We start from the raw sequence: 27221 nt of genomic DNA on the forward strand, positions 1-27221 counted from the left end.
GATTGTGTCTGCACTGTCTCTTTAAGTCCCCTTTAACCCTCCACGAATCAAGCAAAGGCCTCAAAAGAGGAGATAGCGGCCCTAAATTGGCCACGCCCCGCATCTTTCCCCACGTCCTCGCGGCGCCGTCCTGTTTTTGACGGACTAGTTGATTCCCATTGAAAGAAAAGCGCCACTTGTCAGAGGCGGCTCTGGTCACGCTAAGCGGCAGTGGACCCGGAGGAGGCGGCGAAAATCACCTATCTTACCCCCCGCCAGGACGGCTTTTTCCTGCCTTTTTGGTCTTCGTTGGAACAACGTTGTCTCTTGTTATTGACGCCGGCGCGTCCCCCGCTGTGAGCGTAGAGCACGCGGGTTATATAAGGCGAATAACGGACAGAGATGCGGCCGCGCACACGGCGCAGTAACGGCGTGTGTTGACGGCTGGGCCCGCCGGCTGAATACCTGTACGGGAGCCACGACATCAAGGTCGGTGATAGTTAATCCGAGTAGCTCGGTGTTGAGGAAGCTGCTGCCAATGGTGGCCCGTTTAGAAGTGTGCGCGTCTGATTTGACTAAGCTAAGCGGCTAACCTGAGCGCGCTGCTGGTGGTGGCCGGAGCGGCATGATGAGCAGGGGAAATCCGCACCAAGCACTCGCTCCTATTATTACTCAGGAGCCCGTTTAATATTTTTCTTGCTCCGTTTACTGTAGCAGATGTGCGTGACTCGCAGTTTGTGCTTTTGTCTATCTTGGGGGTTTTTTTTAGATGCTACTATTCCGTGCGCGCAGAGTGGCCCATGTGTCAATTTGGAAAACAAAGAATTAGGCTGCTGAACAGTAAGCGGGTTAGATAAGCTTGTTCCATCGGTTTTTAGGTGAGCTAGCAACCTGGTTGACGGATTACTCGCACCGTCTGGACTCCAGCACTCCCTCTGTCCCGGACTCTATCGGATTCTGTCCTCTTAGCGACACAAGAATGGACAGTCTGGCCGGGGACACCGGGCCGGGGGCCGTGGAGCCCATGCCGGGATACTTGGACCTCATCACCAAAGCTTCTACCGTAATAATGGGGGCATGGAGGGACTGTGCTACATGTGGTCTGGAGCTCTCCAAGAGGACTCTTCTGGACAACGCGTACATAACCATGACCGAAATCGCCCTATTCTTCTTTTGCGCCTATTTGTGGACGCAGATCAGGTGGAGACTCACGGAGAGTCTATTTAAGGTGCGTGATACAACCACAACACACCATGTCACTGATCCCCACTGGTCTGATTATTTAATTACTGAATTTAGAAGCTAATTTGTCTAAATAAAGCCCCAGTGCTGCAGAAGCGTGGCCTCCAGAGTCTCCCCTCCCTCTGGAGTTGTGGGGGCAAACGCGGGCTGATTGCAACACTGTGTGTATAAACAGGTGAGACTGGGTGCTGCAGGAGTTCAGGCTGTGGGTTTAAGATCTGGATTGCTCAGTAAATTTGATATTTCATCCCGGTCAGGTAGATATTTGAAGTGAACAGGTGTGGGATTAAAGATAAAGTGAAGTAAGAAATCTAATATTATTGTTTGGATGGTGTCAGAGCAGCATTTTTATTTATTGTGTCCACGCCACGCAATAATCATCGACAAGGATATTAAAGATTCTTCTTTTGTGATGATGACCGAGGTCTTGGCTCTTTTATAAAACGGAACCTCTCCCAATATGTCAGTTTGGAAACCCTCCCACTGTCCCCCTCCCACTGTTGACAGCGTTCTCCTCTCGTTGGCTGTTCGTTGGGGTTTGTTCCTTAAAAGTCTGAGTGTGATAAAGAATCTATAAAGAAATATTCCACCGTGGTCACCACAGGCCGGTAGAATGAGGGGTCATCTATCTATGTGATGGATGCTGGGATGCGGATGCTCACGGCTGGATTACTGTACTTTGGGCCCCATGTGTGAATCCAGATGTGGCCTGGGAATGCAGAGAATGTGGCTCGTACATGTCTCAGCCTATGAGTCACTGACTCCTGTGAAACATGGGACGAGGCCCCTCCAGAGGCCCCGATGTGGGCCGCGAAGGCGATGTTAGGCTTTAAATGTCAGGTGAACTGTAAATGTGTGCCGCTGCACCTTTGGTGATTTAGTGTGTGTGTAATTCCACGGTTACGGTGTTTACATCATAGATGAAGAGCTCCGGTCAGCCAGGGTGAGCTCATGTGTAGGAATATTAGGGGGAGGGAGTGCGAGACGAGCCACAATATTTGTAGTTTTCATTCACCGACTATAAGAAATCGAGATGTTTCCCGGATGTAAAGTCCAGCCTGTTTAGCTGCATGACCACCGTGCCTCCCAGCATTTATCCTGGATCAACTGGGAGTAACATCGCTTAATTAGGCTGAGAGCTAATGACACCTCACCAACATTAGAATGGTTGTGGACAAAGCATCATGTAATCAATTAATCTTGTGGAAGCGGCGCCGGCGTCCTGTGACACACGAGAGGAATCGATATTTTGCTCGTGAAAAAAACCGTGGACGGAGAGTTATTGCCGTGGATGTTTGCAGTGTCTTCGTTACAGATTGGCAAATATTTAATCTCCATTGTGCTCAGTTAAATAATGAATTCAAATACAACCTAACAGATATCTGATGGTGCCTTTCACCACAAAGATGCTCCGCCCTGGGGCCAAAATTTCAGCACATTTTGGATCAGCCAACAACAACGGGTCAAACACAGCGATTGTGCGAACGCACACAGGTGGGGAAAAATGAAAAACATCCGCAAGCTCAAACCGAGCTAAGTAGTTGATGTATCCACAGAAGACTACGGCATCAGCTGTGGAAAAACAAAGGATTTGAGCATCGTAGATACTCTGGAAGTGGAGACACAGCGAGCCAAGTCACATTCCAGAGCTGTGGGCGGAGCCAAGGAAGCCGAGGTCGAGTGGATAAACTGCGAGGAAAGCGGCACCATGTCGATTGAATCTGTGTTTGGCTGAGGAACTTTTTAATCTTTTAATTCATGCTGAAATGGAAAAGACATTTTAGGGTCATTTAGTTCTAACCCTATATATATAACATTAATCTCGCAGTAAGTGACTCAAGAGTAAATGAAATTGGTCCCACTGCTGTGAGGAAGCATTTTCTACATCCCCCTCGTCGTCGGCAGGTTTATGCCCACTTCTTTGCATGATTTACATACGCACGTGTCGCGCTGCAGTTTAAAAGTATCCGTCACATGTGAATGTGTGCATATGGGTGCACATATAGCGTTCGTTTGCATACATTTTGCCAGTCATAAACTTGTATTTGGAACTCCTGCCAGGGGATGAATAAATGGAGAGGAACAGGAGAGATAGTGGAAGGAAGGAAGGGGGACGGAAAAGAGAAGTGGGCTGTTGGGTCATATAGCTGGGGCCAAGCGTGCTGATTCAGCATGTTCAGCCAATGAGTAACTCCGCTGCCCATCCTTCACGCGAGCAGATTGGGAAAAGAAATATAAACAGTGCATGTCCAGGATCAATTCTCAGTACCGGCCATAAATCTGGCCTACCTCAAAACAGACACAGGGTCCATGTTATAACCGGATAGATGCCATTCTGGGCCCATTACACATCTCCTATCTCCTTACACGAAGCGGAGCAGCATCTTATCCCTTCCTGTTGTTCTATACGTGAAAGCAGCATGAGGTTGGACCAGTCCCCAACCGCAGATCCCAGATCACATTCCATTTAGCACGTGCTCGTTGTTGTGCATTAGAGCCACAGACCGAAACCTGATATTGGATTTGTGGTGCATGGGAAGTGCTACCCTTTCAGCCAAAAGTGCCCACTCAGGTAAAAGTTGCTTGTTATTTTGACACTGATTGTGAGAAAATGTGTGTGTGTTCAATATAATATGCTAATGGTTCAAAAACCAGTAACTGTAGATCTAATTCATCATCACATAGCGTTTAATTGAGGCGCACTCTTGTGATCACCTGACACACGATCTACTGCTCCCTGCGTCTATCATAAATATTGAGCAGGTGCGTTTAGACGCCTGTCAGCCTCTTATGTTCCCCAATTTAAGTCCCACTTCCATAAATCCTACTTTGTCACTTTAATACATGCAGATTTGTTTATTTCTTGTCAACAGGAACCTGAAGAAAACAATATTTTAATCAAAAAAACTCCTGCACAAATGCGTGTTTGTGTGTGTTTTCTGGAACATGTGAGGACCAGAATATGCATCTCACTTCTTTAACGAGTTCCGTGGGTTGTTTTGTGTCTGCGGTCTGTTATTTTCATTTGACCTGGGCTGACAAGGAAAGGAAATCAAATTAACTAAACCAATTAACTGTTGATCACAGAAATACAGTGCACTATCCAAAAGTGGCCAATGGCTCTCTGTTATAATAGATTAAACACATCGATGCTCTGCAGGCCCGCAGGAGAACATCTGGTAATCCTTTTATTCTGTCAGATGCAACAGTTGATTTGGCCGATAATTGAAGGGTTATCACCTCTGATGGGGCCAAATAGCTGGTGGGGCCCACAGCTAACAGGTGGATCTGCTTCCTGACACATTTCTGATGGGAAGCTGCTTCACAAGCAAGCCCGAGGAGCAGAGCCTTCAGCCTTGTTCTTCAAATGCAAAGTCTTTTTTTGAGATATTCATGAGTGGCACCAGTTTATTTTGGTTTGAAGAGGAACCGAAACCACGCAGCATTGGAATGTTTTTTTCCACCCTGAAGTTTGGACCTCGTAGACGCTTCACAATGACGGATGCATGGACGTGTGCGCATTTGTTTGTCTGACACGGATCAATCGATGTTAAAGTTCGTTCCTCCAGAACACAAATCTTTCTTTGCTCCTGGTTATAACATGGCGCTTACTGGTTGCCTCTTTCGCGGAACAGAGGCAACTCTTAAGTAAACAGGATGAAACGCGCTCCTCTGGGGTTTTCCTCCATGTTTAATGAGACTAATATTCCTTAATAGGGCAGTATTTTTTGGATGAGTCCTGGGTTGTTCCAGCCATGAACACAAACAGCCCCACCAATGATTCCACCAAAGAAAGGAGTGGAGGCAGCGGTTGTGAGGTATTTTAAAGCGTGAACCACAGCCAGAGCGCCCGTGTGCACCTGGCACCTTTACAGTCAGCTCTGAACCAGCTCTGTTTGCTGACAGTGACACTCGGAGCCTCTGTTGATTAACAGGAATGCGCCGCCTGGCCTTGACCAGCGCCGCCTCCTCATCGCCGCCCCAGCAGGCGCTCACTCGTTTCGCACGCAACAGGCCGGTGCACTGGAAGCCGTCCGGGGCCCTTCTATCCCAGCGGTCCGAGGAAACCCAACACTGCTGTGGGTCGGATGTCGGGAGCGTTCTGGAGCATCTGCACGGAATCACCCTCGGAAAACACCCACTTGCCTCTGGCAGATGCGAACTGAAAAACAGCCTGTGGTTTGTTGCTTTTGAGCCAAAGGTTTACCTCATCTCACATATTTCACGGTGCTGCTACATTTCCTCGTCTTTGCCGTGTCTCCACCCGCCATTTGTTTTCCATCGCCGCTCAGCTGGGACTCCAGTCCCGCTCACACGCAGCCGCAATTATAGAGTTGCAGATTGCGTGGAATCATTTTGCCTGAATGTGAGTCAGAACCACTCTGATTCAGGCTCCGTGTCCCAATCTGTCCCGCAACACTGTCGGAATTGTTTGAGAATAGCTCGATTGGTGGCTGGTTTTCCACGCTCCGATCCATCGATCCCGGGGGGGTCGATTAGCGGTCTCGAGCGGTCATTCTTTCTGCCTGATGATGATTGTGCACGTGAAGCAGTGGGATTGTTGTTGCGAGCTGCTCAACCCGTGAACCGCTGAGGCGGACATACTGTGGCTCGGCCAGCTGAATCCACACAGTCCTCCATTTCTCTGTTTTGCTGCAGGACAAGTGTAGTGCATTATGAATCACAACCATATGTCCTGCAGTGATCCATGTGGACAGCTTGTGTGAATATATTAACGCTTGGTGGTGACACTGTCCTTATGTGTAATTGTGTGCGCTGGTATAAAGATGTAGCACATGAATACGTGTTCTTTAGTGGTTCAGCACTTTTTTTTGTCTGATCTATTTGTGCTCTTTGAGCAGCAATGTAAGAAAATCAGCTAATTAAATCACTCTCAAACCACATCCAAAGCTACGGTATTTTGCTAATTGCCAATTTGCGAACTGTTAATTTTCCATGAAGAGGCTGATGCCGTGCAGGTTCGCACAGGCACGTCTTGTAATCCTCCGTCATCTCTCGGATGCTGCATCATTTGTTGCTGCATGACAACTGTTGGGTTATCATTGCTTTTGTGGCCGCACAGTTGGCCGCACCCACAGCTAACAGCCGTACCTCTGACATATTGGAGAAACTGTCACAATTACAAAGGGTTTTGGTTTTTTTTCAAGAATATTCTTTAGTTTATCAATACTTCCTGTTTATTTCTTTAAGAGGGACTGAAATAATACCATATTATGGTTTTCCTCACAATAGTTTGGACCAAAAGTGAGAAAGAAAGTGATGTAAAAAGCCTTGAGGTTCTGGGCACCTGAAAGCAAAAGCAGCTTCAAGTGAAGTGACCCAGAAGGGTTTGACTGTTGGTGGCAGGTGGGGCTGCTCTGAGGGTTCCAGAAACAGATCCACTGGGATTTGCACAGATAACCATATAAGGTTTACAAAGAATGACCTAAAAGCCAGAGAATGTCCGGTCAGTGGGAATGCTTTGCTGCCCTGAGACAGAGGAGAATGGCCTGACTGGTTGGAGGTAATTAAAAGGGAAAATGATCTGAATAATGACTTCCTACCTTTTGAACAAAAGAGAACAGACACATTTATGAACAAATTTATGTCCAATATCTCTTCTGGATGTCTGTCCTACCAACATATTTCCAAACCTAATTAGAAAATGGGGGCATTTTTAACCCCTCAAAGGCCTCGTCAGGATGCATCTGTACAAAGTCAGATTACTGGCTGTAGATGAGAAACGAGCTAGAGAGGGTCATTGTGAGGTTGGACCAACCCAGAAGACCAAAATCAGACGGAGCTTAAGGAACAAACACGAGGAAAGGCGAATGGGATCCTTAATGAATGGAGTCACGTATGAGCCAGCATCCTGACTCACTGGCCCACTTTGCTTCCTTACACAAGAGGCCAGTGGAGCCCATTCATCCTCTCTGTCATCACTGGCTTCCAGGAAGGGCAGATTGTAGGGGTGGAGGATGAAATGGTGAGCAATAGGACGCAGCTGTATTTGAGCTTCCAACGATGGGCAGGAAAGACAGATGAGGAAGGACTGGAGAGGGTTTTATCCACGTCCTACGGTTCCCTGCTTCCCTTTGCCAGCAGCTGCAAAGGGTTAATTTTCAGGGTTTTTTTTCTCTCTCTCTAATTTTCTTTACTATTTAAATTTTCTGGCTTTCTTTCATGATCCGAGCAAGAAAAGGAGTTCAGCCAGAGTTTGTTTGTCAGATGAAAAGAAAAAAAGAGGCAACATGATTTGTAGGGCCCAAATGAGACTCATCCAAGTCCTGGTGATTTACTAGACTGAGAACGAGCGAGGATCTCGGTGTCCTTGACCCACTATTGTCATCATACTCTGTAGAATGGTGCAGCACAGAGGAGAGCGTCCCGACCAGAATTGGAGCTCTTGGCAGGCTGTTATACGCACTCTCACGACCTGCATTTGTGGCAGAGTTACTCTGCAAGCAAAGAAAAAAAATCCATATTCCCCCAACTAATTTCTGATATAGAAACGGAGGTCTTGATCCTGTCAACACAAGAGTGAGACTGACTGATGCACAGCTAAACATGGACGACCCGTGGACGAGAGGTGCTGCTCACACACACACACACACACACACGTATTTCTATGAGCTGGATGAATGGCAGCATGTCCAGGGTCTGTTGCCCCTCAGAGAACAAAGTCCTCTGGTCCCCATCACCCTGCAGATGTTGGGAATGCACAATGTACGCATATACCACACAACAGGTGCCAATCCAGAGATGGTCTGCAATGATGCTGCATAAAACTGGAGGGTGCCGGTAGAGCGTCTGAGAAATGACAGGAAACGGTTGCGGTGCACCTTAAACTGTGAGATGCTGGTAAAGTTTGTCTTCCTTAATTTAGCTCAGGCCCTCAGAGCTGGCCTGCAGGCTGGTGCCTACACAGGGTTGTATGCGAGATGGCAACGGGGCTGATGGGCATTCTTTTAGAAATGCCATGTGGTGTTACAGTAAATACAAGAGCGGAACAAAGCAAAGGCAGTGGTGAAGACAATAGGATATGGGGAGTTGCTGAAACCACCAGCATGTTGCAGCGACTATTATGAATTTATGCAGAGGCGGGGGGTGTAGTTGAAGACCGGGAAGGCACGCTGTGTACTGACAGCTGGCTACTATAAATAAATGTCACAGATGGGGGGAGACCTGTGGGTTGAGAGGAAGAACAAGGGAGGGAGGTGTTAAAGCGGACGACTGAGGGAGGGGGGGCGCCCTCTGAGGGACTCGTGATCGCAGAGTTTCCTGTGCTCTGGTGATCACCGAACGCGTCCCAACCAACCAGTCCAGGACACTCATATCCTGTCAGGGTGCCCGCCCCGTCCATTGCTGTTAGATTTCTATCTGTCAGGCCTCTCCACTTCCTTCCCCACCTCGTATGTGACGAGGAAGAACCAAAAAAGGAAGAAAAGAATCCAAAAAACCTGAGATAAATGACAAATCATAATTGATTTCGAGTTTCTGCCGACACATTGGGGAGCTCAGGGTGGTGTGAGATGGCACGTGGAAAGCTAAGGATAAGGGAGGTTATCTCAAGCAACACGTCCTCGGCAGGGAGGGGGCGGGGCCACGTTTATCAGGCGACATCAGAAGCCTCCTTTAGCTTCCTCTGCTTCTGCTTGCGCTGCAAACCATAAGCAGACATGTGAAAACGCTTCTGTGGGCAGACGCTGTGTTGTGTGTTTTTAATTTATTTTAGCTCACGCACAATTTACTAAAGCACAGAGAGAGGAAGAAAGAAATCTGGCATCTTAAGGACATCCCGACAACGTCGGTAGCGCTGGTGACGGGCCAGGAGTGAGTCATTGGACTTTTTAAAAGCAAAAATCACCACAAAAGTCATCGTACTGTGAAGCAGAGCATCCCCTCAAACATTGTCACTGCACCTCATGCAAATATCATGTTTCTGACATTCTTTGTGACGGACTAATGGACTCGTGCCTCTGTTTTTTTGCACTAAATGTGCCTCCAGGTCTTCCGTTTTTCCACAAAAATGTCTGCACCAGATGCTTAACAAAGTAAACATGCCTGTTTATTTTTTCCTCTCACTGGCTATGTTTCTAGCAACCGCTCACATTTTCCCTCAGCCGCTGCAGACGGCTGCAGGCCTGCAGGAACCAGTCAAGTATTAGTGGCTCAAACTTCCTCTCTCTGCTCTGTCTCTGCAGCCTCTTGCACGGTGGTGGAGGCTGATGCCCAAAGATGCTGCCAAGATGCCGGAGAGCGCATGGAAGCTGGTCTTCTACACCATGTCGTGGTCATACAGCACCTACCTGCTCTTCTTCACGTCCTACTCCTTTTTCCACGACCCGCCCTCTGTCTTCTACAGTAAGATGCACACCGGCGTGGCTCCACTCTGCTGACAACTAAGGGGCCTGAGTGTGGCAGGAAGCCAGTCCAAGTTCTTAGAATTGTTCCTGCTAATGATTATGAATCAACATTTCACTGGCAGCAGATGCAGGGCTGCGGCAGGCGCTCTAACAACACAGATGGAGAGGAAACAGTCAGAAAGTGGAAAGAGAGCAAACGTCTTTTTGTTTTAGTTGTGCCAACACATAAGTTGCTTCAGAGACACTTGGGTTTCCTTCTTCAGCAGGAAGATTTCTCTGAGGTTTAACTGACTCGGAGTTGAATATGTTTCCTGTTTTAATCAGGTGTGTGGTCAGGCCTGATTGAGATCATTTAACTGACTCAGACTGTCTCAGTTGTATGTCCTGCTGTTCACTCTGTCATCTGCTCCACATTACATTAAAAGCCAGTCTCACCTCAGACGAGGCTGCTGCAGTCATTTTATTCTAATGAAGCACTCATTAGCTAAGTCTGTTGACAGTCTGCATGGGCAAAAAGAGACGTTTAAATGTTCATCTAGAGACATTTATCAGGATCCTCAGATTGATTCAGGAGCATTTCTACCTAATGCAACCTAAGAATTTCACAGATTGTCATGGGAAACGTTAATTTTACTGTTATAATGATGCCAGTTGGTAAAGAACCCTCTGTTTTTTGTGGTTCCGGGAGCACATTTCTCACCAAGGGGAATGTATTTCTTTCACTTGTGTCATTCCTGTCATATCTGAATCGACACATTTAAATATTCTAAAACAGTCATTTTATTGATCTGAATGACCATGGCGGCGTCATGATTTAATATTCTAGCCAGTTGGGGTCTTGTTCTCAGCTTGGAGGTGATCTCCATGGCTGTTTGAGTAGAAACCTTTTCAGGCTTTCTGAGTCATGTGCGGCATTTTGGTTTAATGCTGCACAATCTGCATAGTCATAAAGGCCAGGTTCTCCTTTCAGAAGAAACATTTTGCAGCTTGCATCACCTTTTGCTTCATCTTAGGCCCATTTTGTTGTTTAGCTTACCTCAACTGCAGCTCACTGCCTTAATTTATTTATTTTATCATTCACTTGTGTCAAATAAAACTGTTTAAAGTGACGGGGCCCCACGCAGTTCATGAAGCTGATGTAACTAAAAGGAATTTCCCCCTGTCAGTGCTGACGGCCCCTTAACCTTTAATCCATACGTGCCTCTTATAGTTTCCTGTTCTTCTCCACCAGTAATGGCGTCGTCCTAATTCACTCGCAGGGAAACTAGTGAAACCTGGTTGATGGTATCAGGCTCATCTTTAATAGATGCAGCATCTCTAATGGCTGTCGTCCTGAGGTCTGCTCAGAGGCGGTGTAGTGTGGCTGGAATGTAAGGGAGAAGGGAGAGAGTAGCGGGCTGAAAAAGGAGGTGAGAATGTGGAGAAGACAGAATAAAAAGGCCGAGTATCGTGGGGAAGCCAAGGAAACATGAGCTCCAGAAGAAGGAAATAAAGGCTTGCGTTCTCATGCCCCCCGTTGACAGCTCTCGTCATGTCGTCCATTTAGCAGCTTCCTTCTCAATGTTTTATGACAGAAGGGCCAATCAATAAACATTACACAGGATCCAGCTGTAACCCCATCCTGCTAAACTCGAGTCAACAACATCGGAGGCGAAAGTTTCCTAGATCGGATCGGTTTCCCTGTGAGCCTCGCTGCTAACCCGAAAACCCTGAATCCAACAAATTCAACGCAATCTGGACTCATGACGTTTTCCAGCACGGTGTCAACTGTAAGCCAGGAACAACAGAAATGCCAAAGCGCGATCTACTTATGGCTTAAAGCCATTTAGATCCACCTGAACCAGCGTTTTTCTAAAACCTGATTTATGGTTCTTTACATTTATCAGGCTTTTGTGATGAGCTGGCGGTTTGTCCACGGCGAGCCTCCCGCTGCCGTTGCCCAGTGTCAGCTGGGAGAAATGCCAGCACCCCAGAGATGCCGCAAAGAGTAATTAGCCATTGATAATTCATGGGCGTGCTTTGATATACTGCCATCTAGAGGTCGAATGTTGGCGCTATCGGGACGCCGATCAGAAATAAAGCCCCAGGGTGACGTAGGACAGGGTTCAAGCTCATGAATTTGACCGTATTTTGTTTCTTTCTTCAGACTGGAAGAGTGGCATGTCGGTGCCGACTGATATCGCCATAGCCTACCTGATCCAGGGCAGCTTCTACGGCCACTCGATCTACGCTACCATCTACATGGATGCGTGGCGGAAGGACTCGGCTGTGATGGTGGTGCACCACATCATCACGCTGGCCCTCATTTGCTTCTCCTTCGCTTTCAGGTAGTTTCCCCTCTGGTTTCATGTTCATCCCTGATAATCGCGCTCAAAACAAGCATTTAAAGCCCCCCCCCCTTCCCGCCCTTCAGGTACCACAATGTGGGGATCCTGGTGTTGTTTCTCCACGACATCAATGACATCCAGCTGGAGTTCACCAAGCTCAACGTCTACCTGAAGTCCAGGGGAGGAGGTTACTACCTGCTCAACGACGTGCTGTCCAACATGGGCTCGGTCAGCTTCAGTATCACATGGTCAGTCTCAGCAAAAGCTTTCATTTGTTCTTTGTTCCTGTCTCACCGGCTTGGTTCCTTAACGCAGAGCTCAGGAAGTTGAATACACATGTACTGTGTTTTCGTCTTGTCTCAGGTTCTGGTTCCGTCTCTACTGGTTCCCTCTGAAAGTGCTGTATGCCACCTGCGTGTCCAGCATCCGGTCCGTCCCGACCATCCCTTTCTACTTCTTCTTCAACGCTCTCCTCTTTTCACTGCTGCTCATGAATATCTACTGGTTCCTGGTGAGGGCTGCACAAGTCGTTTGTCCTGCTTCCGTTTGTCTCAAGTTCTGTGACATCACTTCCTCTCTGTGTGCTTTCTTCCCTCGCTGCCGCGTGCAGTTCATCGTGATTTTCGTAGTCAAGGTGCTGAAGGTGAAGGAAGTGAATGACGTCAGGGAGTACGAGGAGGAAGAGGACAACAAGGCGGCAGCGGGTCTGCTCGGCCAGTCTGGGGCGGCAAACAAGGATGATGGTGCTGGACATCACGTCGCTGCTCAGGGGTGAGCGGCGCCTTTTCCTTTTTAATTTGACAGCTCTCATCTGAGCCTCCGCGCTCCTTGTATAACCCAAAAATAACTTATCAGTGAGTGCAAGTTCACAGCTGGGCCAGGAGTTCATGGCCTTGTTATCACAATTATCAAAGTACTGTTACAACACGACAGTCTAACTTTAATTGGGGGTTTGTATCTGTTCGCTGGCAGAAGGCTCTTCATAGGACACTTGTGTGGAAAGAATATTTATTTCATAGAACTTCAGCAAACGCCTCATGTACAGCAGTGTTATTCTATAATAGGAATATGTAAGTGGTTTAATCTGTGTAGCAAGAACCCCCAACGACCTCCACAGTATGGTGTCGCAGCCAAATCTGCAAACGTGCGCAACAACGGTGATCTTTAAACTATAGAATGCTAACATGACTGGACCCAGGATGGTATTGCATTGGGTCTTTATCTAAAGATATAGATTCATTTGCGTTTATCTGCGATGTTACCTTTATCCCCTGACTGCATGTCATGTGTACTCTGCTGCTGAGTAGATCCTGAAGTCTGATACTCCCTTTTACTCTAAAAAAATAGTCCCCTCATTGTTGTTCAGAGAGTTAAAGAGCAAAGAGCCATCCTCGCGTGTAAGGTCAAAGTGCTTCAGCCCGTGTGATCATGTGACTACGTGGCACCTCTTATCTTCTGGGCGTTGAGCGCTGACGATAACCTCTCTGCCCGCTAATGCCTCACATCTCCTGATCATCTCACGAGCATCTGCTCTCCTCCTCGCTCCCCTCCTGATAGAGACTCCTTTGGACTCAGTTCTCCGTCCTCTGTCGTTCACAGGAAGCACGTGCAGAACGGGATCACCAAGGACAAACATCTATAACAGGCTCTCCGCCGCCACCGCCCGGCACCAGGCTCCCAGGACCACCAAGAAAGAGATGGCCTATGATCAGGCGTGGCTAAAGGGAATAGTGTCTCAAAACTTAGGCTGCGATGCGTCTCATTTCATTTGTTTTAGGACATTTCATCAGTTTTTTTTCCAGGTTTGACTGTGAATCTTACTTTGGAAGTCTTTTTGTCTTGTGGTTGCTAATTTTACATTTCATAAGCAGTATTTTGTTTTGTTTTATACTATTGCGGCATTTACACGTTCTCAGTTCAGAGGGAGCAAACCAGTTTTAGTTAGTGTTGCACCTTGGCTAATGTGGTGGACGTCAGTGGTAGTAAACTTTAAAACCTGGTTTTTAGGTTAGCAGTCCAAGAAATCCTCCGTCCGTCCCCTCTGGTTCCAAATGCGAAGACAAAAACCTAAATTGTTATTAACAACGGGATACACTGAGTACTTCCAAGTTAGCGCTCCCATTACAAACTCCATTTTGCAGTTTTATCGCATGTTTTGATTTTTATATCACTGCAAACGTTAGCGGCGGTAACCACACGGCCCCGGCTCCATTTGTTAGTTAGACTAACAAAACCCATCAATGGTAAACGCCTGCTTCTTTTAATTGCATCATGGGGACAAAAGCAGATTTACCATTTATTTTAATAATCGTAGATCTATCAAAAAAAAAAAAGGCATTCAAATTAGTGTCCTGTTTCTTTTAGTAATTGTCTCCATAACTCTCACAACTCTTACGTGTGTACGTACATGTGACTGGTATCGACCTCTAGTGGCCGATTGTGGTACTGCACCAACACGTTCAACGTGCACACTAGGTTAAAGTGTTTAGTTTGAATGCGTATGCGTGTGCGTGTCTGCGCGCGTGTATGGAGTGAGTAAGCATGTAGCTTAATCTTTTCAACTCTTTAGTTTCACAACATTTCACCTCTCAGTTTTATTTTTCTTGTGCTGATGATCAACAGGTATTATGAATATTTACTTGAAAATGATGTATAGAAAATAGCTTCTTGATTAAGTTTGTCTTTGTGTGCGACACGTGTCTGCTGCTGCACTGACATGAAGGCGTACAAGCTGAATGCTGGTTTAATGACAGCAAAAGGCTAGAATTGATTGAGTTTCAGTACAATCGCCATGGTTTTAATTGTCACAATGATTGTGACACCATGACAGATCGGTGGCTGTTGGGTTCACAGCTAATTAGAACAACAGCCCAAAGCTCTTTTAAAAATGAAGAGGATAAAAAAACAACAACATATGTATGCACATGTTATGGTAATGAGGGATGCATGACATTGAATGAATCAGGCGATATGCTATGAAATTGTTATGAACAAACATTGAAGAGAAAAATTCTCTCACTATGTAATCATGTCTTTATTAATGTCCTAACTGTTGTTTTCTAATAGAGTAGCTGTGACCACTGGACACACTTCATACACACCAGTGGGATCCCCCATTAAGGACGCTGGTTTTTTCCAGCTGTGTCAGTGGGAACAGCTGCTGGACTCATTCAAAAAGAAAAGTTGAAAGAAAAAAAATGACAACCCCAATATTCTCTTCTGCTTCTCGATCAAATTCGGGCTTTTGTTTGGAGGAACGGCATGCTTGTGGTGCTTGAGCAGGCTTGCAGATGTCATCTGTCCACTCTTATATGCTTTGGTTTCTCTTCACCAATCTCTTAATCCGCTATCAGAAGAAAAGTCAACTTTTAATTTGGGTTGAAGCTGCCGCTAGTGTTGCTTTGGTTGAACTTCTCATTGTTGTTTATTGGACGCCCCGCTCGTTCAGACCGCGGGTACTCAGCTGTATTGTTATTTTCTGCTGCAGATGAGTTGGTGATAATCAAATCAATGTTTCCAGGGACCAGAGAGAGAGCATTTGTGTTCATCTACATCAGGAATAATCAAATCTAATCTCTTCCTTTACATCTGGATGCTGTTTCAGCCTCTTTTTGCCGCAGTCATAAATCTGCGCCGTACGTTAACAGGTTTATCGGACGCGGCGTTGGCCTCGCTAGCGTCTCCCTGAGCCAGGATCTGACCTCTGAAGTCGTCCAGAGGTGCTCCACCAGAGGTTTTTATAGTTTGCTGATGTTTTTGCTGTACATTAGACAACAGTGACCTAGATTAGGTGCAATTCTCAGAAACCAACAGTGTTAGAAACCAGCAGCTGGTCAGAATTCCATCTGGGGCGTCTTCATGACAGCACTGGGCATATTTGATCGCCCTGAAATTGTTTCCCTCCTTTGTTGGGGAGTTCACAAAGATTCTACATTGGCAAATATCTTCTAAAAGGAGCATTTTTCTTGTCCCCTTCCACCTCTATCTACTTGAAAAGAAGTTATTACCATTCAATGCAATTTATAGGGGGCCTCTTGCTTTTTAAAGGGTGCAATAAGCATGTAGGGCAGCAACACGGTTGTGGTCACCTTTCACACAGAAATCTTGTATTTTTGTTCCGTTTACCTTTGCAAACACAACTTGGTGCAGCAGCGATGGCGATGAAATGAAACCATCAGTCCTGGTTTGCATTTTTTAGAGCGTCAAAGATCAGGAAGCGGTTCCTGATCCGGGCCCGGACCACAGGCCCGGATCAGACAGGTGGTTCAACACGCACATTTATCTTCACCAACGGTTTGATTGTGCCAAAATGCCCACTCAGACAGAAGTGGGGTTTTTGAGATGGTGTTGAGGAAAAGGAGGAGTTTCTTATCAATTGCACTGTAATTTATTCTTTGAAATTCGATCAAAAATTTTCAGGAAATTTGGGGATTTGTATGAATTTCTGAACGATTATACCTAAAGTGTATTTTAATGATGCATGCGCTTCTTTTTTGGATTAGTGGGACATGTTGTATCCACAATCCGCCCCCCCCCAATCTGACCACTTGATAAAAACACACAATTGCTCTTTTGTAATGCAGTTTTAATACCATCCAGCTGATGTTATCGTTTCATCCCCCCTCCCCCAAAATAAAATCATGTTGACAAATGAGACGGGTGATTTCGTTCACTTTCTTTAATTTAATCACAACTGATGTCGTTTGCGTTACAAAGATGGAAGTGTTGCAGATGAGGTGAAACAGTTTATTCCAGACGCACAAAAACTGCTTCAATAAATTAAAAAAAAACTAATTCATACGAGTCTGTTTTTTCGGCCCCACTCGAGATGAAAGTGTGGGTGGGGGCGTTGGTGGGGGTCAAGTCATGCACTGACATGGAAAAATACAAAACAGCAAAGAATCAATCACGCAGAGAACCAGGCTAAAGAACCGCTGCATGAACACATTATTTTGCATGTTTTTGAGATATTTGGCCCCTTTTGTTTCATCACCCTTTGTGTTATTGCCTATTTTTAAGACCCCCCAGTGTAGAAATGCTGCAGCGCTGACCCCGACCGAGGGAAACGGCCGTAAAAACCATCACGTTATTGCCGCCGTCAGCACGTTCCCTCCCCGTCAAATGAGCGAGTAACAGTGTTCCACACGGAATCTTACACAAGTTGGGTTATTTTTCTGTTGACCTGAGACTTCAAGTGATTTTATCGACCTTTTTGATTCATTTACACAAAGATCAGGTGATGAAAAAGACCCAGGAGGTCACAGCCACACCAAAACATTACATCATTACACTATTTTAGATTCAATTTAGACCGTTGGGACTGAATTTTAGTAATATTTTAAACAATAGCCCTACTTAAAATGACATATGTGAAAGGATCTGACGGGAGGGTGGACACATCTGTCCAGACTAATGTCAGGTTCCCCCTGTAGCTGCCCGTGGCGACGCCCGATCTCCTACTGGCAGAATGAACAGTAAAGAGGAAGACTGAGGAGCCATCGATGGTACAAGAGCGTCACACACTCGATTCTTGAGGAGTGAACTGGGGGGGTGGTGGGACAGAGGACACAGCTGTCTTAGACTTCGAGTAAAAAAAAATAAAAAAAAGATTCCTGATTAAACCAGTCCGGGAGGCCAAAGGAGTCTTCTGGCAGCAGGACAGGATCTGACATCATTGTTTGTGGATCGAGATGGGAAAAAAAAAAAAGCAGCACAACACAACATCTGTATTCTTACTGGCTCAAGTCTTTGATCTGAAGAACAAAGGTCGTATCAGAGGAGGGGGGGTTGCACCTTAATGCGCTTTCGTCTTGGGCTGGGTGACCCTGCGGACGACGCCGTACAGGAAGCCGAAGTTCTGTGAACACACCGAAGGACAGGAGAGAATGTTCATTTTGGGTTCAACATCTGCACACACAGCTGGAGCAACCAATCGGGTTTCAGGGGAAGCACAGCTGGAACGACTATTCTGACTTGCCTGGATTGCCAGATACATCATCCCCAAGTAGGCTGCAATGCAGACGGCCAGTAGCAGGTCAAAGATGGCAGGTTTGACTCTAAAATAGCAAAAAGACGGGAGCAAAGGAGAAAATGAGTGATCATCACATGAAAGGTTCACCGAGTTACAGCTCATTTGTCAACCACAACATTTGTCACCAAGGAAAATGTCCTCAGACTGTCCTTCATTGACTAAACTTGTCCTCTATGAGGGCAGAAGTCCTCACGATCCATCAGTTTGTCAAACTCACCTGTACGCGTTCATAGTCTGCTTCAGCTGGTCATAGAAGACAAACTCTGGGTCCCTAAAGAGAACATCGGTTGAGTGGACGAGAGTCACATTTTGACGTCTATTTATTTGATTAATAAACTACTTCCTCATAAACTCTCACTCACTCCACGGCCCTCCTCTTTACCTTTTATCAGCTTTGACGTAGTGTCTCTTCACATCCTTGAGGTAATGTCCGAGGTGATACTCCAGGGTGGACACCACGCTGCTGTCCTTGTCCAGCAGCTGAGCGGCACGCGGCTGAGCTGTGAGCCAGTCCACCACTGCTGAGAGCTGCTCCTCCTGAACCTGCTGGATCCACCACTCAGTTACACGGTGACAAGACTGACCCCTAGTGGTAAACCAGCATAGCAGTAACGGCTGACTGCTCACGAACAATGATGTAATATGAAGCTGAAAATGTCTATACCGGGATCATCATCCCCCTCATCTCATATCTATACCCTCCCCACTTACCATTTGTTCAGTGAAGATCTGAAGGTCACCGGGGGTGCCCTTGGGTTTGGAGAGAGAATGAAAAAGGTCATTTCACAAGAGCAGAGATGGTATCAGGGGTTAAACCGACCGTCCGCTGTGTCCTGCACCTTTTCAGTTAGGTTATAGACGACCCTGGCTAGGGCCTCTGCCATCACCTTGGTGTTCCTGCTGAGTTTCTTTACGTCTACGTGAGGCCTGTAAGACACAAGACCGTGTGGTGACAGTTAGAGGAGGCTGAAAGTCTCGCGCATGGGGAGACACGCCAAATTCCCTGCGCAGCAAGGATGGGAAGAAAAAGTGGGTATAAAGGTCAAATGTCAGTCCAGAGGCTCTTTATTTGAAGTGACAAAGAGATTCAGAAATGAGGGTTAGAAAAGCAGGACAAGATTAGAGTGAATGGGGAAGAAAATGGTAAAGCAGACCTCACGTGGTTACACCACACGGCGCTGACTTGTATAACCTACGCACCGCTCAGCGTCTCGTTAAGCGACTAAATGAGGTGAGTCAGACAGCGTGGAATGGAGCAGGTCTGCGCACCGCCATAAACTACTTTTTCGTTAATTCAGAAACTTGCAGTAATGAACCCACCCAGCAGGGGGCTCTCCCGCTCCATGGCGAGAGGAGGGGGACACTGACCGCACGTCCATGATGCTGGATCGTCGCGCCAAGCGGTGGGAGGGTAGATGGGACAAGGTGAAGGCTGGCAGCCGCCGGATGCCGAAGCGCTCGTGCTCCCAGGCCAGCATGTCGTCGGCCAGGTTGATTTTCTTATGGACCATGGAGAACTTGACCTCTGGGTACTGGCTGGCCACCACCTGACAGGAAGTGATGGGGAAAGAACACAAAGTCCTATTTTTTTTAACTTAGAAACCAGAACAATAGAGACCTGTGATCCAAACAATCTGATCATGAAACTGGTTCCTTTATCAGTTCATTCTGCTGTGAAACGAAGCTGTCGAGCAGGAAACTGTTGTCACTTGTGAAATCAGATTAGAAAGTGAGCAGAAATAGAGATCGGGTTTCTTATAAGTAAGTATCCCTTTAAATGTCACCAAGGCTGCATTTACTTCCCCCATTACTGAAGAACTACAATCATGAATGGCCCTGAATAACTAAAATGTGTGTTTTTGTGAGCGACTCCTAAGTTAGGACAAGGACAACCCCCTATTTCAGCACTCAGTGTGTTGCTCTCCTTACCGACTCCAGCTCTTTGAGCAGAGAATATTGAGGCGTTCCTTCTTTGGGAGGTTTGGACACATGGAGGTGCAGGGTGTCTCCGTTGCCCACCGTGTCCAGACACAACACAAAAGCAACATTGTCCTGTAGCAGACTGGAGTCTGCAGAACACAGGACTGTTAAATATATCAACCACGATACGCCAGGAAACACAAATACATGACCGAGCAGTACCCGTGTGGTCCAGGTTGTCCTCCAGCCAACGTTTGGTACCCTGATAGTTGAACTTCCCTCCACCAGAAACAAAAAAAAGCAGGTTGTACCTGAACACAACATAATCAGAATAAATCTACAACTCAGAGGTGATTGGTAGTGAGTAAAGTCCCACAGGGCTCATGGTTACTCACCCAGCGTGTGTCCTTTTGTACGTGTAAAGTTTCGAGAAGAGACGAGCGAGCTCGAGCAACATGGAGACGCCGCTGCCGTTTGAGTCGGCGCCGTAGGACAGCCACTGGACACGACAGGTTCACAGTCAGCTTAATCTACTGGTTTTTACTGTGCACGTGACACGGTTGCCAAAGGCGACCAAGCTCGGGTCATTTCCCTGACATTTCATCAGCTTGACTGCTGTGTGAGGTAAATAAATACATTTAAAGGCTTATATAAGCTCACCGGGGCAACGCCAAAGGAGTCATAGTGAGCAACTAAGACAATGGTGGGCAGATCTTCTCCTCCAATTCCAGCAAGTCGACCCTGGGGATTAAAGGCTGAGAAATCAGTCACACGAGAAGAAACGACTAAAATATCTGTGCGTATTTAATTTAAGGGTTGCACCAGATTATGCTAACCTCCTGACCACGATCTCACCTCGGTCTCCTAATCCCCTCTGCTCTGATTAAAACACTTTCCCTTTGGTTTCAACACAAACTCCAGATTTGGCCACTGTAACACTTTTGTTCATGCTACTTGGTTTCGCAGCCTTTCAGACTTAAAATGATCTGAGACAAATTTGATGCCGTCTGACGCTGCTACTTTTTACACATTATTTCATATTATTCTCTCTTGTGCACCACATAAGAATAATTTGTAGGTTAATAATTTCAAAAAAGGATCTACATTCCACTCTGAACAATGTTAACTCTATTATCTGCTGGAAGCAGTCAACCACAGATGGTTGTAGCCTTGTAAAGTCCAGTTAGCATCTCTAACGTTTTGCCCAGCTTCCTGCTGAACATGAGCTCAGGGATCTATTGTGTGTTTATCTCTGACATTAAGGAATGTGGGCAGAACTCCAACTTTGCTTCAACTGTCACCGGGTTAAGAACAAGATGGTCCAGATAAACAGCCTAATGAATCAACCGAAGAGATTCAGGGACTAACTAGAGCGTCACCACACAAAGAAAAACGTATTAAAGTGAACAGCACTGACTGAGAGAAGAAATTACCGTAAATTCTGAGGGAATGTGAAAGCGTAATGTGTCGCAAACGCAATGAATCTGAGAGATTGTGATTTACGTAGTCACTCACCTCTAAGCTGGTGATGGCCCAGTCGCTGATGGCTTTGCTCTGAGCTCCACTGGTCACCATCTGAAAGCCGTTGGCTGTGGCCGTATGCAGCAAAACTAGAGACACAAATCATCAGAGCTGAATGTATTTTAATTCCTCAGAGAACATCCAGCCTGTAGCAGATGAATGTCTACCTTCAGCTGCTGATAGAGACCCCTGTGATGAGGAAGAGGTCAGGGTCTGGGTGTATATGGACAGCAGCTCATCGTCCTCCATGGCAAAGTAGATGGGGACGATGGTCTCGGTAGCCAACATTTCTGGCTCCAATTCCATGAACTGCTGCAAAGGATAATCAAAATATGGTCTTTATAATCTACTTGACTAGACAATGTCAAAAAAGTAAACCACCAAGTTTTTGAAATACCTGATATAAGCTTCAATTTAAAAAAATACTTTTGATAGAGGGACTATATAGAATGAATGTGAAGTATACCTAATTATTGAATTAAATCACATTAGTACCTGTACTATATCTTGTGGCACAGCAGACATGTTCTTGGGCAGGATGATGACCACGGCCCCAGCCGACTGGCGCAACGCTTTCTGGTACTCTTCGTATGAAAAGTCTACCAGCCGCATGATAACGCAGCGACGGCTTAGAACCTCTGCCTCTACCGTACGGGCCTCCGTGTTCAGGATGGCATTCCTGGTACCTGGGGGTTCCATACAGAGCCGCTAATTAGTCTGGACACAGCGAGTCAAATGGGTGTACAGCCATACCATTTCTGGATACATTGACACGATTGGATTACATTTCCTGTTCATAACATTGAAACATGGAATGAAATGCTACCAAATTAAGGTAAAATAAAACTGAATTAAAAACAATTGATCTAGATGTCTCATTTAGCAAAAAGCTTCAGTAAATCCTACATTGTAGGTTAAGTGATCTACAGAGATCAAATCTATCTTGCTCCAAAACCTTATATAAACCCTAACTTCAATATTTCATTTAGTGAACAACACAATCTGCACTATATTTATTCCATAATCAATATTTCAAATATTTTCGGCGTTCTTACTGTTATTTTGTGCCAACACTGGCTATATTGTTTTCATTTTATACACAAATATGTTGAACTTCTCCTAGACTTAGTTAGCTTGATAACTACTAGCAAGGCTAAGCTACATTAGCAGCTCGCAGGCTAGTACTACACAGGCTACTGTCATTGAAACGTTGCAGACAATTCTTAAAATTACACGAAGGCGCCTGCGAAGGCACCGATATGATTTGATATGCACAAAATCTTGCATACATATCGGAACGAATAAAACAGAGAAATCGCCCTCTCACCATACGGCTGTCCCTGCAAATCGTATTGCTGCATGCGGTAAACGGTGAACTCATGTGCCGCTTCAGCCGGGAGTGGTGATACCAGAATCAGCACCGCGGGGATAAAAACGATGAAGGTGAGGGGAAATGAAGATTTAAACATGTTATCGAATACTTCGCTGGCCTCCTCAAACATCGTGGCGATTTGGTTCGGCACACAACAACAAAACTGGACTCAGCTGTCACCTCTCAGCGCTGCCAAACTGGGACCCTAGCAAGCTAGCCAACAGTGCTGGGACCTTTTTGATCAGGCATATCACTGGACGACTAATAACCGCGGGTCAGGGGTAGAATCGCTTTACAATTATTGAGTTGTTGTTTTTTAATTTTAGAATGTAACCGGATGAAATTAAGTGATTATTTAATAGTGGTAATAAATAGAAATCATGTCGTTACACCGAAGCAATTGAAATTAGAGGTCCTTCAGGGATCTTCGAGGACGATTATAAGCGAATTGGCTATTTTAAATTTACACGCTAGGGGGCGCTGTTTACCGTGGGGAAAACCTGTAAATGTGGGGTCATGTTCAAATGAACATTTCAATCTGTCACCCCCCTCTCCCCTCTCCTCTCTCCCTCCCTCTCTCTCCCCTCTCTCTCCCTCTCTGTCTCTCCCCCTCTCTCCCCCTCTTGCTCTCCCTCTCTCTCTCCTCTCCTCCCTCTCTCTCTCTCCCCTCTCTCCCTCTCTCTCCCTCTCTCCCCCTCTTCTCTCCCCTCTCTCCCCTCTCTCTTCCCTCTCTCCTCTCTTGCTCTCCCCCTCTCTCTCCTCCCACTCTCTCATCCCTCTCTCTCCCCTCTCCTCTCCTCTCTCTCCCTCCTCTCTCCTCTCTCTCATCTCCCCCTCTCTCTCCCTCCACTCTCTCTCCTCCCTCTCTCTCTCCCTCTCTCCCTCTCTCCCCTCCTCTCTCTCCCTTTCTTTCTTCTCTCCCCCTCTCTCTCTCTCCTCTCCTCCCTCTCTCTCGCTCCCCCCCCTCTCTCTCTCTCTCTCTCCTCTCTACCCCTCTCTGTCTGTCTCTCTCCCCCCCCCCCCCCCCCTCCGGACTGCTACACTAAGTGCCAGATTAATGCTGATCTGATGTCCTACCAGCCCACTTAATGGACTTTGGCGTCTTTATTTCCCGTTCTATGAGTAATCCAGGCCCCTGGTGGTGATGGAGGGGAAGCAGAAAGCAAACCACAAACCTACACGGACATTAAAACTAATTGTAATAATTGCACACGGTGGAAAATGTATTCCTTTTAATAGCTGCTGAAGGGGAAACATGCTGAAAATTTTTAGCTAACTGCCTCCAGAGGAAATCATCTTCTTTGAATTCCCAACATCCTGCTATCAGAGCGTCACCACCGTGAAACCTAAAATACCAAATATTTAGCAGGATAAATATTTGCAAGAGAGAGAATTTTCTGTGAGGACAACGTGCTGAAGCCACGAGCTACTGAAATCTCAACAGGGAACTTCATACCTATTCCACCCTATCTATTATAAAGTAAACAGGTTTTTATAAACACATATAAACAGAATCAGAGGTAGCACCTGTGTAAATATGGTGAAAACCCTGACGTTGGAACCAGAAACTTCAACCAACCAAATAAAGAAAAACATCGATCCACTAACGGTTTGCGCTGTGGCTGCTCTCCACCTGACCTGCCCCAGTGGACCTGCTCTGGATCCTTTTCTCTTCCTTCCTCTCCTGATGACTTACAGTGATTTGTGGCCACGGGCCCGGCGGAGGTAATTCTGCTCCGGGTTCTTTACATACCAGCCAATTAATTTACCAATCATTTGTTTTAAGTTCAGAGCAAAACAGGACAGAAGGAAAAGGCAGATCCCTGCGCAGGGCGACCGAGCTGCAGCCGCCGAGGCTGCGAGCCTATCTGGTTGCGCGGGGCAACAGTCAGATAATGGATGACGAGGCCTCGTGGAGCCAGCCGTTCCATTAGGTTTTGTTAATGTGGTCAGAGGAGGTTGGCGTGGCTCATCCGCCTTCATATCCACTTTCAGAGGCACTCACTCTTCCTGCTGGAGCTGGCCCGCTTCTCTCCTCCCTCCTGCAGTCGTTGTGTATGATTGTTTCTCCACCGCTCCCCGACGCCGCTGACCACGGCGAGTGGCGCCGCTTGACATCAGGACGTGACCTTTTTTAACACCACCCCCAAAGTCGTTGCGCACACCCAAGGGGTACTCACAGTTTTCTGAATGGAGAAGGCAACACAGAAGATTATTTTTAGGTGTGTGTGTGTGTGTGTGTGTGTGTGTGTGTGTGTGTGTGTGTGTGTGTGTGTGTGTGGCTCTGAGCAACTAGCACAGCTTGTGTAGTAAACTTGGAAGTCCACGGTGAAGAAATGTGTGTCACTGTGTGGAATTGAGAGAACAGAATGGACTTCATGAATGGTGACATGTGTGTGCATGCATGTGTGTGTGTGTGTGCGTGTGTGTGTGTGTGCGTGTGGGTGTGTGAGATTCTCTTTTTGCGTAACTCAGGGAATGTCTGCATAACTGGGTGAGGATGTTCTGTGATTTCCGTTGTTACTGTCAGGCCACTGTTACAGAGCGATCAGATCTGCCAGGAAGTTTGTTGGTATTTGGTCATTTTACTGAAGGACGTTTTGCTGATTGGCGTGAAACGCTTCGCGTGTTCTCTAGGCCGAGTACGGCGCATGTCCAAATGTTCCTGGCATTTATTCCTCCATGACCACCTCAGCTGCCTCTGTGTATCAGTCCCTCACCTGACCTCCTCCTCCATGATTCCCCCCCCCGCCAGCCTAATGGATAAAAAGTAAAATAAAATAAATCGCGACTGATCAGAAACATGCATCAAAAGTGGGTCGAAGCTGTTAATGTAATGAAGTTGGCTGTGCGGCAGTCAGAGGCAATTAAAGTCCCACGGTGCCCCCCCCCCCCCCATTCCCCAGCCAAGACAGACAGAAGGAGTGGGGGGGCCGCTGGAGACCCTGTGGTGTGAAAGAGAGAATGAAGCCATTTAGCAGGCGGAAGTGGAGCACGCCGTCTGTGATTGAGCTTAAACACCCATTAGTCATGAGGCCGCCCCCTCCCGGGGTCAGGTCAGACCTTCGGGAGCACCGGGCGACCATCGCTCACCTTCCCGCTGTTTGTTTTGGTTGTTTGCCGGCCTGATTGGCCTGATTGCCGACTGATTGCCAGGTAGTTTGAAGTTGTTCAGGTGGCAGGGATTAAAGCGCAGCAGTGTTACACGCGCCCACGTATTTAGGGCTCAATTTGTCACGAAATGAGTTTTATATAGGCTGGTGAAGTCGGTTTCTTAGAGAAATCAGCTGAAGCATCTGCAGTGCGACCGTCTTCGGTTCCTTATCTTCAGCACAGATCTTATTTATACTAGTCTTCAACACAATATTGTTTTTCTTTTTTTCAACTTCCTGGAGTCACTGTGAGGTGAACCAGCATGAACAGGAAGTGTGTGTAAGACAGAGCAACCGTAAAGCCGCAATAGGTTCGTTTTTACGCACCAATATTTTCAATATAAATATTGCAACGATTCGAACTTTTGCAGAACATTTGGGACTGTTCGGGCACAATCGAAGCTGGTTAAATCAACACCTGGGATCCAGCAGGAGATGCTCCGATCGGCCCTGATCCCTGGATCTTGCAGCACATCTGGTCTGTAATTGGCCAGTGCGGCGGGTTTTGAGGCCTGTTGGAGTCTCTCCTCCATCCATCCTGTTTGACAAGCTTTATGAGGGGAGAACACCACAGCCCGGCGTGGCGGCGGCCTCTGAGCACGGCTGTGGACCCACCATGTGGATTTATCCTTTGTTATGAATATAAACATCCAACGGTGTCTGACAGAGGCAGCGCGAGAGCGCAGGAGGAAAGAGGAGGTGGACGTGATTAAGATTCTGGTGAAGCTTCAGGATGTAATTTGGACCAAACCGTGCAGGACAGAGGGAATGGCTTCCGTATGCTTCTGCGAGCCCCCACACGTCATCTCTTCTCTCCTGCACATGACTGACGCGCCACATGTGTAATCAGCACATGAAACATCTGTCTCTCCGGCTCCTGCCGACCACTCAAACTGTCTACCACGAAGACGTCCGCTCGCTCAGGCCCGGAGCCAAACCGGGATCCATCCGCCTGCTGCACACAGGAAATTGATAAAATGCGAGGAAATTCTTTGCTTCCAAAAACCACATCTGGGACGGTCCAAAACAATCGGCCATGGAGAAAAGAGCACAGTCTATCTTATCGCAATATATTTATTCATTTATGCTTTTTTATCTCGAGATTAAAGTCAGTTCTGTGAAGGTTTAAATATTTAAACGTTCCAAAGTGCCATGTGAAGCTCCACAATGGATCATCTAAGGATTTGTTTTTAGTCCTCTCATACTCTACAACTGTTTAAACCAAATTTTAATAATGCTAAATGCACGACAATGCATTAAAACATTATAAGAGCTCTTAATACAATGAAAGCTTTACATTTCAATAAAACA

General features: G+C 46.6%; 2 protein-coding genes across 8 annotated transcripts; one reads left to right on the forward strand and one right to left on the reverse strand.

The window, feature by feature from the left end:
• The first annotated feature begins 100 nt into the window (after positions 1 to 100).
• cers1 (ceramide synthase 1) lies at positions 101 to 16568 on the forward strand. Of its 4 annotated transcripts, none has more exons than XM_057038108.1 (8): positions 104 to 468; positions 858 to 1207; positions 9426 to 9585; positions 11734 to 11914; positions 12001 to 12162; positions 12278 to 12425; positions 12525 to 12685; positions 13514 to 16568. In XM_057038108.1, exons 2-8 carry the CDS (start codon positions 959 to 961, stop codon positions 13554 to 13556), a joined length of 1104 nt encoding a protein of 367 aa, XP_056894088.1. In that variant the 5' UTR covers positions 104 to 468; positions 858 to 958; the 3' UTR covers positions 13557 to 16568. The 4 variants fall into 4 exon arrangements, with proteins under 4 accessions (XP_056894090.1, XP_056894088.1, XP_056894087.1 ...); XM_057038109.1 differs by lacking the exon at positions 104 to 468 and adding an exon at positions 7731 to 7810 and having other exon boundaries at positions 959 to 1207; XM_057038110.1 differs by lacking the exon at positions 858 to 1207 and having other exon boundaries at positions 101 to 468.
• Positions 16569 to 16577: 9 nt separating this feature from the next.
• On the reverse strand, positions 16578 to 22991 carry ncln (nicalin). Of its 4 annotated transcripts, none has more exons than XM_057038098.1 (15): positions 22714 to 22991; positions 21882 to 22072; positions 21554 to 21698; positions 21381 to 21475; positions 20526 to 20606; positions 20261 to 20364; positions 20088 to 20176; positions 19875 to 20014; positions 19314 to 19492; positions 18785 to 18872; positions 18657 to 18695; positions 18328 to 18488; positions 18163 to 18216; positions 17892 to 17970; positions 16578 to 17771 (listed from the first exon to the last, which is right to left on the reverse strand). In XM_057038098.1, exons 1-15 carry the CDS (start codon positions 22886 to 22888, stop codon positions 17709 to 17711), a joined length of 1683 nt encoding a protein of 560 aa, XP_056894078.1. In that variant the 5' UTR covers positions 22889 to 22991; the 3' UTR covers positions 16578 to 17708. The 4 variants fall into 4 exon arrangements, with proteins under 4 accessions (XP_056894078.1, XP_056894077.1, XP_056894076.1 ...); XM_057038097.1 differs by having other exon boundaries at positions 18328 to 18491; XM_057038096.1 differs by having other exon boundaries at positions 19266 to 19492.
• Between the last annotated feature and the right edge of the window lie 4230 nt (positions 22992 to 27221).

This window comes from Takifugu flavidus, chromosome 7, assembly GCF_003711565.1.
Source record: "Takifugu flavidus isolate HTHZ2018 chromosome 7, ASM371156v2, whole genome shotgun sequence".
NCBI classification, from domain to species: Eukaryota; Metazoa; Chordata; class Actinopteri; order Tetraodontiformes; family Tetraodontidae; genus Takifugu; species Takifugu flavidus.